This window comes from Rhinatrema bivittatum, chromosome 4, assembly GCF_901001135.1.
Source record: "Rhinatrema bivittatum chromosome 4, aRhiBiv1.1, whole genome shotgun sequence".
In the NCBI taxonomy this organism is placed as follows: domain Eukaryota; kingdom Metazoa; phylum Chordata; class Amphibia; order Gymnophiona; family Rhinatrematidae; genus Rhinatrema; species Rhinatrema bivittatum.
This window is the reverse complement of record NC_042618.1, coordinates 435,577,213-435,591,899: the sequence shown is the minus strand read 5'-3', so window position 1 is coordinate 435,591,899 and position 14,687 is coordinate 435,577,213. Positions and strand designations below refer to the sequence as shown.

The window sequence follows — 14,687 nt, the reverse complement described above, 5'->3', positions numbered from 1 at the left end:
GGTGCCCAGGAGAGGGGGCTGAGTGCTCGTTCAAAGAGTGGGTGCTGAAAACGGACCTGCTTTTTTAGCACGTCTGTACTGTATTGGCCTGAACGTGAACTAAATTGTTTTGAGGAGAGAAAGGAGATCAGCCAACAGTGCCAGTCTGGGTTTCACTAGAGTGGGGGAAGCCCACTCAGGTGTATTTTTTAAATTTAAATCTAACATTGCTTAACTGGTTATATTTTTTAAATATAGCCAGTTAAGTATAACTTTTAACCCTCCTCCAACACGTCTAGAGATAGCCAAATAGCCAATCGTTGAGTTAGCCAAATAAGTTATCTCAGTTTCATCCCAGAAAACCCCCACAATGCCTACCATTTAACCAGATACATTCAAAAGTCAGCATTTAATGGATAACTGCCTTTTAATATTGACTTCTGCAGTGTTTTGAGAACTGGAAATAAATGATGAAGATAGTACTTGTTTTGGAAGAGTAAAGTGAGCAGCAGTAGCCTCCTAATTGCTGTAAAATTGAAGCGTGGGGATATAGCTTTCCTACAGTAAGGGCAGAGAATGAGCTCTGTCTCATTTTACAAATGTACTGTATACAATCTTAAAGAAAACAAAATATAATTCCTATTAAATTCGCTAGGAATTGAGAAAAGGGTGGCTGGCCCCAGGCCATTAATTAGGACTCATTTTGAAAGCACCCAAGGTGGTGGCTTAGAGCCTGATAAACCAAGGAAATGATTACCACAGGTCCTGCCAGCCATTGCCTTACTCCCCCCTCCCCAAAGCTGGGGTTACTTTAGAGAAAGAAAAAGGACTCCAGTGGTTCTTAAATCTTCCTCATCGTACGGGCTTCCCTTCTCCTGCTGGCAGAGGTGCATCTTACTGCAGATAGGAGACATCGCTGTTTTACATGGATCTCCCCACAATAATATTTTGCCCTTTTTTCACACATGCTTTCAGAAGACTGGGTGTTAGTTAAACAGAGTAATACTTTGTTTCCTTCTAATTATAGATTAATAGATCCTCAGACTCAAGTTACAAGGACAAGTGTGAGTAATTTTTCCTTAATACATACAACTCTCTGTGCCTGGATTCAGAATTTTTCTTTAAAATGTATCCATAAGCAAAAAAAAAAAAAGCTTTTTAGAAATCTCTTCTTTAATGCATTTTGTGATTTTTGTTTCTCTAGTTAAAGGCAACTTAATAAGGTTTGTTTTTTCTTTTCTACAGTTTGAACTGTCCAGTGTCACCCAATTTGCTGCTCATCAGGAAAACAAAAGATTGGTTGGATTTGTGATTCGGTTTCCAGATTCCGTTGGAGAAGAGTCTATGAGTGCCTACGTTTTTGAGAGTAACACGGAGGGCGAAAAGGTCTTGGGAATGATTTTGTTTTACCCTCTCGTGTAGAGTAAGAGTAGCCGTGCCAGAGAAAATCTAGAATCGTTATAGCCTGGGACACCTTTTTAAAGGACCAAGAAGAAAGATGTTGCAATGCATGAGTTTTTGACACCTCACAGGCCTCTTCAGATATCTTTTTGGTCTCGTAAAAAGGTATCACAGCTTACAACAATTCTGCTTTTACACTGTCAGAAGCAGCTGTCTTTACATACATGTTTTATTCTCAGTACGTGTTCTTCCTAGCAGCTGGTTTATCCATTTCCTGCTACAGTGTACTCTGTTTTCAAGAGGGTTACCTGTATTCTGTGCTGCTGATAACATTGTTCAAAAATAGAACAGCCCTTGTATTAAAGAGCTCAGTGCACAAACTCAGTGATGACAAGCAAATTCCTTATCCCATGGCCTCAAGCAAGAGAGTGAAGGTGAAATAGGGCTAGAACAAACTGCAAACATTTTATTGTGCTTGCTGTAGCTTACTGAAGGTAGTTAATTAAAAAAAATAAAAATAAAAGTGTCGCTCAACTGAACAAGTTAGTGTTTTTACCTCAACTTGTCAAAAGGAGGATAGGGCTTGCTTTAATCAGGAGCACAGGCCATAAGCAAATATAAAATTTGAGGGCATCCTACCTTAAGAGTGGGCACCAGGTAACTCGGGTATTCCAATTCTGGTAAATGGAGGACAAAGAGGAAACTCTGGTGCAAATGCCTTATGTGATGCAAGTGTTACTTTTCAGCAAGTTGGAATCTGGAGGGACAGTGGTAATGTCCATTTTTTTCAAATATAAAATCTATGAAAACATCTGCAGTCTTCAATAACCTTTTTATTTTCATTTGCAGATTTGTTATGCTATAAGCTTAGGAAAAGAGATTACTGAAGCTCAGAAAGTAAGACACCTGTTCCTTTCTTTCTGTTCTGGTTATTTTTTCCTTTGATGTGGTATTGGCATATGGCCCAGCGGTGAATCCAGCACTTGCTAAGATCTCTCCTGCTTTAGAGTGCATCAGCCACTAAGGTGTTTTGCCATAGGCATACATGTAACACCATAATTAGGCTGTAGTAATGCCCTGCCTCTACTCGTTTTCTCTTGGCTTGGAAATTGTTCAAATTCCTTTTTCAAAGACATCTATTTACTGAAAAACGAAAATGTATTCTTCTCCTGTATTTCATTAAGCATCAGAAATAGAACATGGACATAATTTCACGTGCAGCTGATATGGGGCGCATTTTCCGTTTTGTTGTGGAGATGCAGATCCTCGGGGGAACAAGGTGCATAAATATCTCAGTGCGAGCAAATATATGTTAATACTCCGAAACGTTGCTTCTTTTAGGATCCAGAAGCACTAGCTCAACTTCTGATGTCCGTGCCGCTAACCAACAACGGTAAATTCATCCTGCTAAATGACCAGTCAGAAGACGAGAAGAACGACAGGGAAAGCGAAGGCCTGGAGTCGGAAGCGTAACTGCCCCGTGCACAGAAGGTTTATTCTTCTGTTAGATAACTTTTTTTTTTGGGGGGGGGGGTGGGTGGTTCGGAATGCTGACAATATTTGTTTGATGTTCTAAACCTAGATGAGCAGGCTATGGCTTTTTGGGATAGGAATTCCAGGACCACGTATCGACAATCTCCTGCTGAAAACAAGGGCACATTACGGTTTTTTGTGGGGCTCCTTTCTAACACTTCAGATTGCTATGCTGCATTTCCCTTTTCATCCTACTGTTTTTACACCACAATTTTATTCAGATACAAAACAAATTAACATCATGTAATTATTACATTACTAGATTGGCGATACACCCCCCCCGTGATGCTTGAAATTCAAGTAACTCAGGACAAACCATCTTGGCCTGGAATACGTTGGGGATTTTCACCTGATCATTTAGCTTATTTCTAAATCTTAAAGGCTCGTCATCCTCCTGGGACTGCTCTGTGAATGACGGAGGTAAAACTGAATGCTCCGTGCTAGCTTTCCTGCGTCAGGGTCTAATATCTTGTTTTCCTCTAGGCTCTTCCAACCTGTGTGGCCCTAAGAATCCTTCTAATTCTTATTTTCAGAAATACCCAGCCACTTCCTGAGTAACAGGGCTTGTTAAATTCACTACCTTTTTCAAAACTTCCAGGATCCCACCCTATCTGAATAGGGTTTGGGCACCATCCTTTCACTGCTACCAGTAAGATACCGCTATGAGGAATCCCCTACTCTGCTTGTTCTTGCAAACAGCAATTCAGACATTGGTAAGCTATGTTAAATATCCAGGTCTCATGTCTAATAAATGTGCCTCATCAAGTCCGAATAAACCTTTGCAAGCTAGAGTTCCATGGCTTATGTTTTAAATCGAAATTCTCTGCTAACAAAACCTCCCACATCCCCTATTCATTTTTTTTCTAGCTTGGCCATGACTCTTTGGCTCTTCTCCAGAGAAATGTGGGAAACACAAGGGACTACACCAAATCACAGAAGACCATATGTGATTTATAAGATCTAAATCCTTTATTAACAAACCTATACCTTTAATTCTGTGTTATTACCTCCTAAATGGATACTGTGGCTTTTTATCTTCCAGCTTGGTACAATAGTAAAAGAATTAGGTAGTTCTATATAATTTTTCTGCTTGCTAACATCCCAAGCTTTTTCCATAGCTCAGTATATGAATCTCCTCAGGTCCAAACTTGTCCATCTTATTATGTTGTATATAGAAACAAAATTGATTAATTTGACATCTACAATCTTTGTGAACTCCTAAAATCTGATGGCCATCTCTTCGTATCCTCTTAATTTGCTTGTCTACCTTACCCAGCACATCTATTACCGCTGCCACCATCCTAAAACAAGTGTATATCTCTCTACATCTATAGCATGATATCCCTCTGTGCTTCCCCTATATTGGCCACCAGGGGCTGCTGTCAGTGGTACAATTTGCATTCTTCTGCTTGCATGCTTGTCATTAGCTGCTTAATGCTCAGACTGTGCAAAAAGCATGCAGGGCCAAATACCATAGCCAGCTGGAAAGAGGCAATGGGATGGTCAGCCAGCATGGAAGAGGACACCCACCCAGCTAGACACATAGGAGGGGAAAATGGGAAGGGTACTTTTGGGCTGATGAGGTGGTGATGGGCAGCTGGGGATGTAGTGGGGACAAAGATCCTCCAGTGAATTTTCAGTGGTTGCAGCTAGTTTCTTTAGATTTTATCTAGGTACCCAATTTCCTGTGAAACTGAAATTAGATAATCTTCCATCCATATGCTTAATCTAAGCTATCCCTCCTAGACTTTGAAGCATAGGATGTCATGATATCAAGGTAGTGAAACTGTGTGATAAGGTGGTGGCCAAAGCAATGCTAAGGTGCATAGAAAGAAAAATAACCAGAAGAAAAAAGTGATAATACCTCTGTACAGGTCAGTGGTGAGACCTTGCCCAGAATATTTTGTGTCTCATTCTGGATGCCATATTTTTGAATGTTTATAGACAGGCTACTAGTGATCCAGAGAGAGGCTACCAAAAGGGTGAAGAGTTTACATAAAAAGCTATATGAAATGACTGAAGGCCTTAAATATGTACACCTTAGAGAAGGGCAGTATGATAGACATTCAGATACATCAGTGGTATAAATCAGACACAAGAATCAAATCTTTTTCAAAGGACAACCTGCTCTAGAACAAGAGCATGAAGCTGCAGAGAGGTAGACCCGTCTCCATGGAAAGGCTGCTGAATGCAAGGAATAGACTTCCAGGGGTGGTGGTGGTGAAATTCAGAAAAGCATGGGGATCCCTATTGGCAAAAATGATAAAGGAATAGTCAGGTAACCTTCCCAGAGTTGTGTGGCATGACTGAATTGGGCATCCACAATGGTTAGGTTAACCTACATGGAGGGAGCATGGATAAAACTCAAACTTCAGGGATCAAGAGGAAGATTACATTTGTTTGGATAATAGCCTCCCTAATTTTGGTGTCTTGGGATTGTTACAATATGGGGTAATAAAAATTGGAAAAGGGGCCTAGGTGTTGGATTAAATATTGGCCTTTGATTCCTCCAAGGCTTGATAGGACCTACCAGCAGAAATGGTGGAGACCAGCCTTTTTTTTTTTAAACAGATTTTGGACATACTTTGGATAAATATGAAGAGCAGTGGTGGGTAAAGGGTTAAGAGGTCAGGTAAAAGATAAGATTGGATAGATCAGGAAAGGGTTGGTGTTAGCTTGCAGATGGGAGATTTATATGCTTTTGTACAGTGGAAGAATCCTAGATGAGCCAATTTGGTCTTCGTTTGCCATCATTTGCTGAGCTGCTATGATCTTAAATAATCCTTCCGAGCTGTTAATAGACAAATGCAACTGTTCTGTGCTCTTTTAGAAATACCCATTTTCTCTTGTTGTAAAATTCTCACTCTTTCTGCTACTGTTATGGCTTAGATTTTTAGCTTGGTTTTGCCCAATGCTTTCTTTACATGATTTTGCTAATTCTAAATGCACCAAAAAACTAAAAAATGGTTGCTCTAAACAGTACTTTCTTGAAACCTATGTATTGCCAGGTATTGTTCCCATTAACTCTTTTAGTACCGATGTTGCACCTCTTTTCCATGATGGGCCCCTACTTGGTCTTCCTCAACCTTGTAGTATAATTTCTCAAATAAAGAACAAATAGCTTGCTTTGATTCTTTTTATCACAAAAACTACTTTAAACAGTAGAGCATCAGAATGGCAAGCTATGCTATAATTTTCTTTTAAATTTGCTAGAACTTCAGCTAGATTTGCCAATGGCTCATTACTGCTATCAATTTTCTTTTCTTCCCCAACTTTCTTAAAGCTCTTCTAGCTTTTCCAAGTATTGTCTTGCTAGTGAACTAATTGTATCAAGCTTCTATAAACAGAATGGCATTTTCATGCCCTACTTTTCTGCTGCCAGTCATCTGAAACAATGTTTTCAGTGGGAAAGTGCATTAGTGATCTTTTTACCGTATATTTTACTTTAAAATCTGTGCTTAAATTCAGACATTATCAGATAATCCAATTTTTACGTTGAACCAATTACATTCTCCCTTGTTCGCATATGTATCAAAAATACAGGCATAATTTACTAATTCTAATCAATATAATCAACATAATACACTAATACAAACAAAGCATAATCTGTAATACAAAACAAATTAAACATACAAATCTAATATTTCAAACAATATACAACAATCAAAACTTAACAAGAAATTACCTTTAATCATGTGTACAAAATATAGAAAAGAAAAAAAGAACCATATTTCAAACCCTAAAACAAAACTTTGAAATATACAACACAAAAGAAGAAAAAAAATTGAAAAAAAGATCTTCTAAATCAACAATCAGTTTCAAACAGCACTATTGGTGCCAAACCACTACCTTCATAGGATGGGATGGACAGAGCAGCCCAAAATGGAGCCAAAGAAGATGCAGCTTCAGTGCAGTCACTGAGCCTTGTTATGATGTTGTACTTTGCTGCTGTTTGCAGTGGTTTGTTTGACAGTGCTGTTTGAGATCTAAATAATCTTTGTTTTTTTTCTATTTTTCTGTTCTTTTGTGTTGTATATTTCAATGTTTATCTAAGGTTTTATTTTGGAGTGTGAAATGTGGTGGGTGGAGCTTATTTTCTTTTCTATGTTTGTGTGTATATGATTAGATGTGGTTTCTTAAGTTTTAATTGTATATTTTTTTTTAAATATTAGATTGTTTAATTTATGTATTACAGATAATGCTCTTTTGTTTATATTACTGTGTATTACGACAACTATATTGATTAGAATAAATTATGGTTGTATATTTTTGATCCATTTTCCCTTGTATGCATATGTAATTGGTTGAGTGGTTGAATGTGGATTAGTTAGCCAAGCATTATTTGGTCTACACTGAACCAATGCTGTGTCTGATCTGAAAACCACTTGCTTAGTGCTAATTGTTTAGCCCCACCCATGTAGTTCTACTACAATGGAAATGGATTTAAAAATGTGCTATTTACTATGCTTAGTTCATAGCAAGAGGTGGTGCCTTGCCATAGGTGGCCAGTCTTGATAGCTGCTCCTAGAAGGCAGAGGGGGTCTCTCCAAGTGGGATTGGCCCTGGAGTCACCCTCATCCTGCTATTCCTTCTGTGCTCATTTAGCTGAGCCCAGCTGAAACACAGATGAATTTCCCTTGACGGCCAACATCCCTGGTCTGGTGATGGTGGGTGCTGCATAGCTATGTGTAGCTTTCCAGATGCAATCCCTTGTCATTGGCTGCTACATTTAACTGTTTTGTGTAAAAGCTACACCTGCTTCTGCAGGATTATGGTGGACATGGGTTGCTTGCTCTGCTCACCTATCTCTATCATGCCACTGCTTTCATTTGCTGTCTCTTTTCTGTTTTCTCTTCTTAGTTGTGTAAGGCCAGCTGGAAGTTTTCCTCAGTTGTCTTCCTGTATTTAAACCTCTTCTTTTCCTTGCTAATTAGTGGACTAGATTGAACACATCTCAGCTTATCCCCTTATGTTGCTGTACCTGCCGAAGGGTCTGAGTGACTAAGCTTCTGCTCCCTGCGAATAGACAGACTGGGCAGAAAGCCTTAGGAAATCAGGCCAAAGCGTGAGATCCTGGTGAGGCAGGGGATCAGCAACTATGTCAAGTAGTCCATGCTACTAATGAAGTCAGGGGCTTGAATAATTTTAAAGCCTGCATGCAAATAATCTGTATCCTTGAGCAGTTCCTGTGAGTCATGACAGGCCCTTAACATTGGTTTGTACAAGCATTCAGTTTGGAAATCCTAACTACCAGCACTTTAACCTTTTTTTGGTGTGCAAAGAAAAATGTAGCAATGGCTGCAGTTTCCCATTTTGGCTGAGTGAAGTGGAAGGGGATGATGGATACAAAAAAATGCACTACTTGCTTCTTTTTATGAAGATCTGCCTTGCTTTGTAAATCCTGCTGGGACTTTAAAAATTAACAAAATCATGTTAGGCTTGATTTACCAAACGTTTCATAAATAATAGTTAATCTTTCCTGTTAATATAATCTATTTTTGTATTTCATGTGATGTTAAAATGTATTTTGTAAGTCCAAGTGCCTGTCATCATCTTGAGCCTGTTTTTCAAACAGTTCGTTCTGTTAGATAAAATGTGAGATTTGGAAGCAGATGCATGCTACTACTCGGTTTATTCCTTTTACACCACCCCATAATCATTTCTTGAAAGTTAGAAAAATGTTTCTTTGATGTAGAAGGTTAGAAGTATGGTTTAATATGGGGGCTTAGTGAAACAGGAGCTAGGAAATTTGGAAATGAGCCAGAAACTGTCACCATCTGTATGTTTGTTAGAGCTAAAGCTTTACACTGTTTAAATTGTCTGTACTTCAACAAAAAAAAGGTCTAGCAATAAAAACACAGGATTTATGGTACATTGTTTTATGTACCAAGTTGTTTACATTTTGTGAATTTTTTTTTTTTATGGGTGCACACATTCTACCTAGCAGGCTTTCTGTTTTTGCATGAAAGGGGTGTTGTATCTTCAGTCCTCAAGGGCTGCAAAATGGTTGAATTTTCAGGATATCGCTCCTGAATGTTAGGGCTGTGCATGCAAAAAAATGTTTTGACTCTTCACGTTGGGATTTTTCCATCCAGGTTTCATAAAATTTGCTGCCAGACATCAGAACCCAAACATATCAAAAGTAGTATGAACACCCAAGGGCACCAACTATAGCAAGAACAACCCAAGGTGCTATGCAAGGGGAAAAGGCAATACAAATAATGGCATGAATACCACAAATCACCAAAAGATGGGGCAGAGGGCACCAACACTGGCATGAAGACTAAGACAGAGTGAGGGATGTATCAGGAAGAAATGCAGCATCAATACTCTAAGAATACTGAGTAAAAGATATGGTCCAAAACACCAAATGAGGGGGGTATGGTAGGAAGGAGTGCCATACTAGGGGTAGGGCAAGAAGTACAGTAACCCCCCAAGCCATGGTTGCTGTGTACATTAAGAAGAGAGCCCCACATGGAAGAATTAGTACAGTGTCTGTGACTTCTATAGAGAAAGCAAGTTGTCCCTTGTCAATCAGTTACTGATCATGCTGCAAGAGAAAAATCAGTCTCTGTATTTTCAGTGTTTCAGATCTTAAACATTTTAGATTTTCCTTATCAGCCTTGCATTCCTCTTTCTCAAACACTGGTAAAAAACAATCCTCTGGTTTAAATGAAAGCCTAAAACCACTTTTGGCTAAAAAGAAAGAACCCGGTCTAAGAATCACAGACTCCTTGTGAAATCTTAGATAGGGCTCCTAGCAAGATAAATCCTGTAACGCTGAAACTCGTCTATCTGATGTGATTGAAGACAGCATTTTCGGTTTAAATGTCATATCCTTCAAAGTCCCTTTTTTTAAAGGCTCAAAATTTTTTTTTTTATCACTAGCAACTGCAATACAAAGTTCAAACTCCAATTTGGGATTTTTTTTTTAATGGGTGACCACCCATGCTCTACAGTCCAAGGAAACAAACCGGTAACCGATCCAAGATGGCTGACAGCAAACACACAACAAGGTGGAATCGGTAAAATGGACTTTATTGACTCTTGCCTGCCCAAAAGTATTTCTAATGCCCTCCATATTCGTATATATGCTAAAGATATCTTCCTTGATCACAGAATCAATCCTATAACCTCTTGTGCTCAAGTGTGACCTTTTAAGTGCCATGCCATAAGCAAAACATGATTATGGGTCATCCATTACAACTGGTCCTTGTTGAAGAAGGTCCATGACTCTGGGTAATTTCAAAGGCTGATTGAGAGCCTCATCAGCTCTGCATACCATGGCCTTTTGGCCAATCTGGAGCCACCAATCTCACTTCTACAATTTTTTTTTTAAGAGTTTGAGCTATTAATAGTGTAGGAGAAACACCAGTGACCTTAAATAAGGATGTTCATCATTAAACTGGAAGCCTGCTGCTGTGCACACAGATGGAACCAAACATGCAAGCCTAAAGCCATACAAAGGTGGAGTCTATAATCACATGCTCATCTTGGCAACTTCATATGAGTGATTTATACAGAATAGACTATAATTGATCTTCTATAGCAGACATTTGACAGCATCTCCCACTATGAGATGCTGACAAATGTCAGCTTCCGCGGCTGGCTAATGTAACCCCAATATTTAAAAAGGGCTCCAGGGGCAATCCAGGAAACTACAGACCAGTTAGCCTGACTTCAGTGCCAGCAAAAATAGTGGAAAGTGTTCTAAACATCAAAATCACAGAGCATATAGAAAGACATGGTTTAATGGAACAAAGTCAGCATGGCTTTACCCAAGGCAAGTCTTGTCTCACAAATCTGCTTCACTTTTTTGAAGGGGTTAATAGACATGTAGATAAAGATGAACTGGTAGATGTAGGCATTTGACAAAGTTCCTCATGAGAGGCTTCTAGGAAAAGTAAAAAGTCATGGGATAGGTGGCGATGTCCTTTCATGGATTACAAACTGGCTAAAAGACAGGAACCAGAGAGTAGGATTAAATGGACAATTTTCTTAGTGGAGGGGGGTGGGCAGTGGAGTGCCTTGGGGATCTGTGCTTTTCAATATATTTATAAATGATCTGGAAAGGAATACGATGAGTGAGGTAATCAAAGCTGCAGATGCTACAAAATTATTCAGAGTAGTTAAATCACAAGTGGACTGTGATAAATTGCAGGAGGACCTTGTGAGACTGATAAATTGGGCATCCAAATGCCAGATGAAATTTAATGTGGATAAGTGCAAGGTGATGCATATAGGGAAAACACCACCTCAAGCTATAGTTACACAATGTTAGGTTCCATATTAGAAGCTACCACCCAGGAAAAAGATCTAGGCGTCATCATGGATAACACACTTCTGTATGCCTATCCTCCACTTCCACTCATCAGCAAGACTCTCGTGAAGTTACGGCAGGACTGGGGCACAATGATTCTCATAGCCCCTCACTGGCCGAGTCAGGCTTGGTTTCCCATCCTACTCGACCTCTCAGTCCAGCAACCAATTCGCATGGGCACAGATCCAACCCTGATAATGTAAAACGGGCTGTTGCATCATCCAAACCTTCACTTCCTGTCTCTGACAACTTGGATGTTGAAAGGTTGATTCTACAATCTCTCGGAGATCTTATCATTCCAAATGGAAGAGGTTCTTCCACATGGTGCACCACAAAGGAAATAGATCCCTTTTCCTGTCCCATTCCAAAGTTTCTGGACTACCTCAGATGTCTCTGATTCTGGCCTACAAACTTCCTCCATCCGTGTACATGTTAGTGCCATTTCAGCTTACCACAAAGGGATAGGAGATGTCCCAATCTCGGCGCAACCCCTGGTTGGACGCTTTATGAGAGGATTACTACAAATGAAGCCTCCATTACGTCCTCCAGTTCCAATATGGAACCTTAATGTTATACTAGCATGGCTCATGCGTCCTCCATTCGAGCCCCTGCATTCCTGCGAGCTTCGACACCTCACTTGGAAAGTGATCTTCCCAGTTGCTATAAAATCAGCTCGCAGAGTCCGTGAACTACAGGCATTGGTAACATACCCATCGTATACCAAATTCCTTCATGATCGTGTGGTATTCCACACTCACTCTAAATTCATGCCAAAAGTAGTGTCTAATTTCCCCTTAAATCAATCAATAATACTTCATACCTTTTTTCCAAGACCTCACTCACAACCAGGTGAATGGGCTCTGCATTCCTTGGACTGTAAACATGCTCTTGCTTTCTATTTGGACCGCACTGCAGCCTATAGGAAGTCCACCCGACTGTTTGTCTCCTTTGATAAAAAGAAATTGGGAGCTTCGGTGGGCAAGCAGACCCTATCTACCTGTCTGGCAGACTGTATCTTCTTCTGCTGCCCATAGGCAAGCCTTTGGCTACTTGAACGTGTAAGAGCGCATTCAGTAAGAGCCATGGCAACTTCAGTAGCACACCTCCGTTCTGTGCCTCTTGCTATTATCTGCAAAGCTGCAACATGGAGAGCTCTCCATACTTTTGCAGCTCATTATTGTCTCGACAAGATTGGCAGACAAGACTCCATCTTTGGCCAGTCTGTCCTTCATAACTTCCTTCCAGCGACCCACTGTGAAACTCAGTCTGCCCCCCTAACCAAAACCACCCCAGTTGTTGTGCCTGTTGCATGTCATTGGGTGTTTTTGGCTTATTATATTCGGGCATCCTTTAGCTCGCTACTCACCCACATGTGAGGACTACCATCCTGCTTGTCCTGGGAGAAAGCAGATTTGCTTACCTGTAACAGATGTTCTCCCAGGACAGCAGGATGTTAGTCCTCACAAAACCCGCCCACCACCCCGTGGAGTTGGGTTTGTTTACGTTTTCTTATTTTATTTTTCGCTTGTACTTTTTATTACAAATGAGACTGAAGGGGAACCCCTGCTGGATGCAGGGTTAGAGGCATGCTGAGCATGATCAGTGTGCCAGTCAAAAGTTCTAGAAACTTTGACAAAAAGTGTTCCATGATTGGGCTCCATCCTGATGTCACCCACATGTGAGGACTAACATCCTGCTGTCCTGGGAGAACACCTGTTACAGGTAAGCAACTCTGCTGAACATCTGTTCTGAACAATTAGACAAAAAGTATGAAATATGTGACTTTACTCTCAATTTAGATGATATAAAGAAACCATCCTATCCACTAAATTCTGAGAGGATGATTTAAAATACTCCAGTAATTTGAAAAGATCAGGCAAAACAGAATCAATTAACATCATTAGCTGACTAAATTAATGGGAAGTCTAAAGTCACAGATTTATTAGTACTACTAAATTTGTAAATGGACTTTCCAGAACCAGACCTTGAAAACAGGATATTTTCATCAATATTCCATATTCTATTAGTAAAAGTTAAGTTGGAAACCATCAGTTGTTTCCTGGATGATTATTATTGCTGTATACAAGATACTTTAATGCTTAACTACGAACTGAAGAATACTTGGGGTATAGGAGATAATCCAGCCCCCAACAGGTAATCTTGGACTTCAGAGAGGCTTAACATCTGGAGAGAACTGTTAAATAATACAAGCCCAAAACACTGGGGAACAATTTTTAACATAATTCCTGCTGAGTTCAATTTTTCAGCTGTTTTAGACTTAAATAAGCATGCTGATTTCAAAACTGCAGTTAGTTTTCTTCTATCATGTCAAGTTTTTTCGCTACAGCCTTAGGCCTGGATTTATCAAAATGCACTAAATATTGCATGCGATAGGAAAAGGGGCATGTTTTATGGTAATAGGCTGTTTGACAGTCCACAGATTCGGTAGTTCATTAAAGATGAACATTTCATCGGGACAATGTCAGAACTCTAAAAGAATGCTTGGTTGTCATTCAAAAAACCTTGTCAAGGACTTTCTTGGAAATACACGAGCACAGAATTACACCGAAATTGTCCAGAAACTCTTGGAGAGCTTCAAAATGCTTCGTTGCAACATGAGCATCAAGGTGCATTTTCTGCATAGCCATCTTGTTGTCTTCCCGAAAAACCTTGGTGCAGTCAGTGATGAGCAAGGTGAACCATTCCACCAAGATTTGAAGGTCATGGAGGCGCGGTATCAGGGTAGATGGGATGTACATATGATGGCTATTGAAGCATCAGGCGAGATTGTCAACAGATTGAACACTGCCGGCAAAGCTATAAGCGTAAATGTTTACCTTAATATGTATGTTTGTAGCAGAACTTTACTACTTGCACACAATTTGACTTACAGTAACAATATATAGCCTTTGTATGAATAAAAACTAAATAAACAGTATATTCAGGTAACTTTTTTTTAATTTCCTTTGTATGTACATTTTGTATGATTTTTGAGACAAAGGGAGGGTATCCTGTACCTTAAAAAGTTGACGAGATAGAGAAAAACTGGGGTCATTTTTTGATTCAGATGTCAAAAGTTAGTCAAAAACAAGTGTCAGATCTAACATCGAAAATTGTGTTCCCCATTGTAATTGGAGTGTGGTCTTTGGGGTCCTTTAAGGGATGTTAGCCCAGAGGCTACACAAGCATTAGCAAAATTTACCCTCAAGGATATATTCACTCATTTGATAATGCTTGTGTGTCAGCAAATGCTACTCAGCAAGGCTCTGGTTGCGGGTAACATGTTTTGTCAAACAAAGGAAAGTCAGGATTCTACTTTTGTACCAGCAAATGTTAAAGTGCAAGTCAAACTTGAAAACCAAGTGCACTGAAATCTAATTAATGGCCAAAGGGCAAAGCAAACTGTAGCCATAAACTAATGCTGGAGAGTATGGTTGAATTATTTATTTAAAAG

At 39.7% G+C, this 14,687-nt stretch overlaps 1 protein-coding gene across 1 annotated transcript in view; it reads left to right on the top strand.

The window, feature by feature from the left end:
- Positions 1 to 8,811, top strand: part of APPL2 (adaptor protein, phosphotyrosine interacting with PH domain and leucine zipper 2) — a 92,778-nt gene extending 83,967 nt beyond the window's left edge. The window contains exons 18-21 of the mRNA XM_029601533.1: positions 1,007 to 1,043; positions 1,225 to 1,365; positions 2,230 to 2,277; positions 2,722 to 8,811. Coding sequence (XP_029457393.1) covers positions 1,007 to 1,043; positions 1,225 to 1,365; positions 2,230 to 2,277; positions 2,722 to 2,853 — 358 coding nt within the window. The 3' untranslated portion in view covers positions 2,854 to 8,811. The remainder of the gene's footprint in view (positions 1 to 1,006; positions 1,044 to 1,224; positions 1,366 to 2,229; positions 2,278 to 2,721) is intronic.
- The last annotated feature ends 5,876 nt before the right edge of the window (positions 8,812 to 14,687 follow it).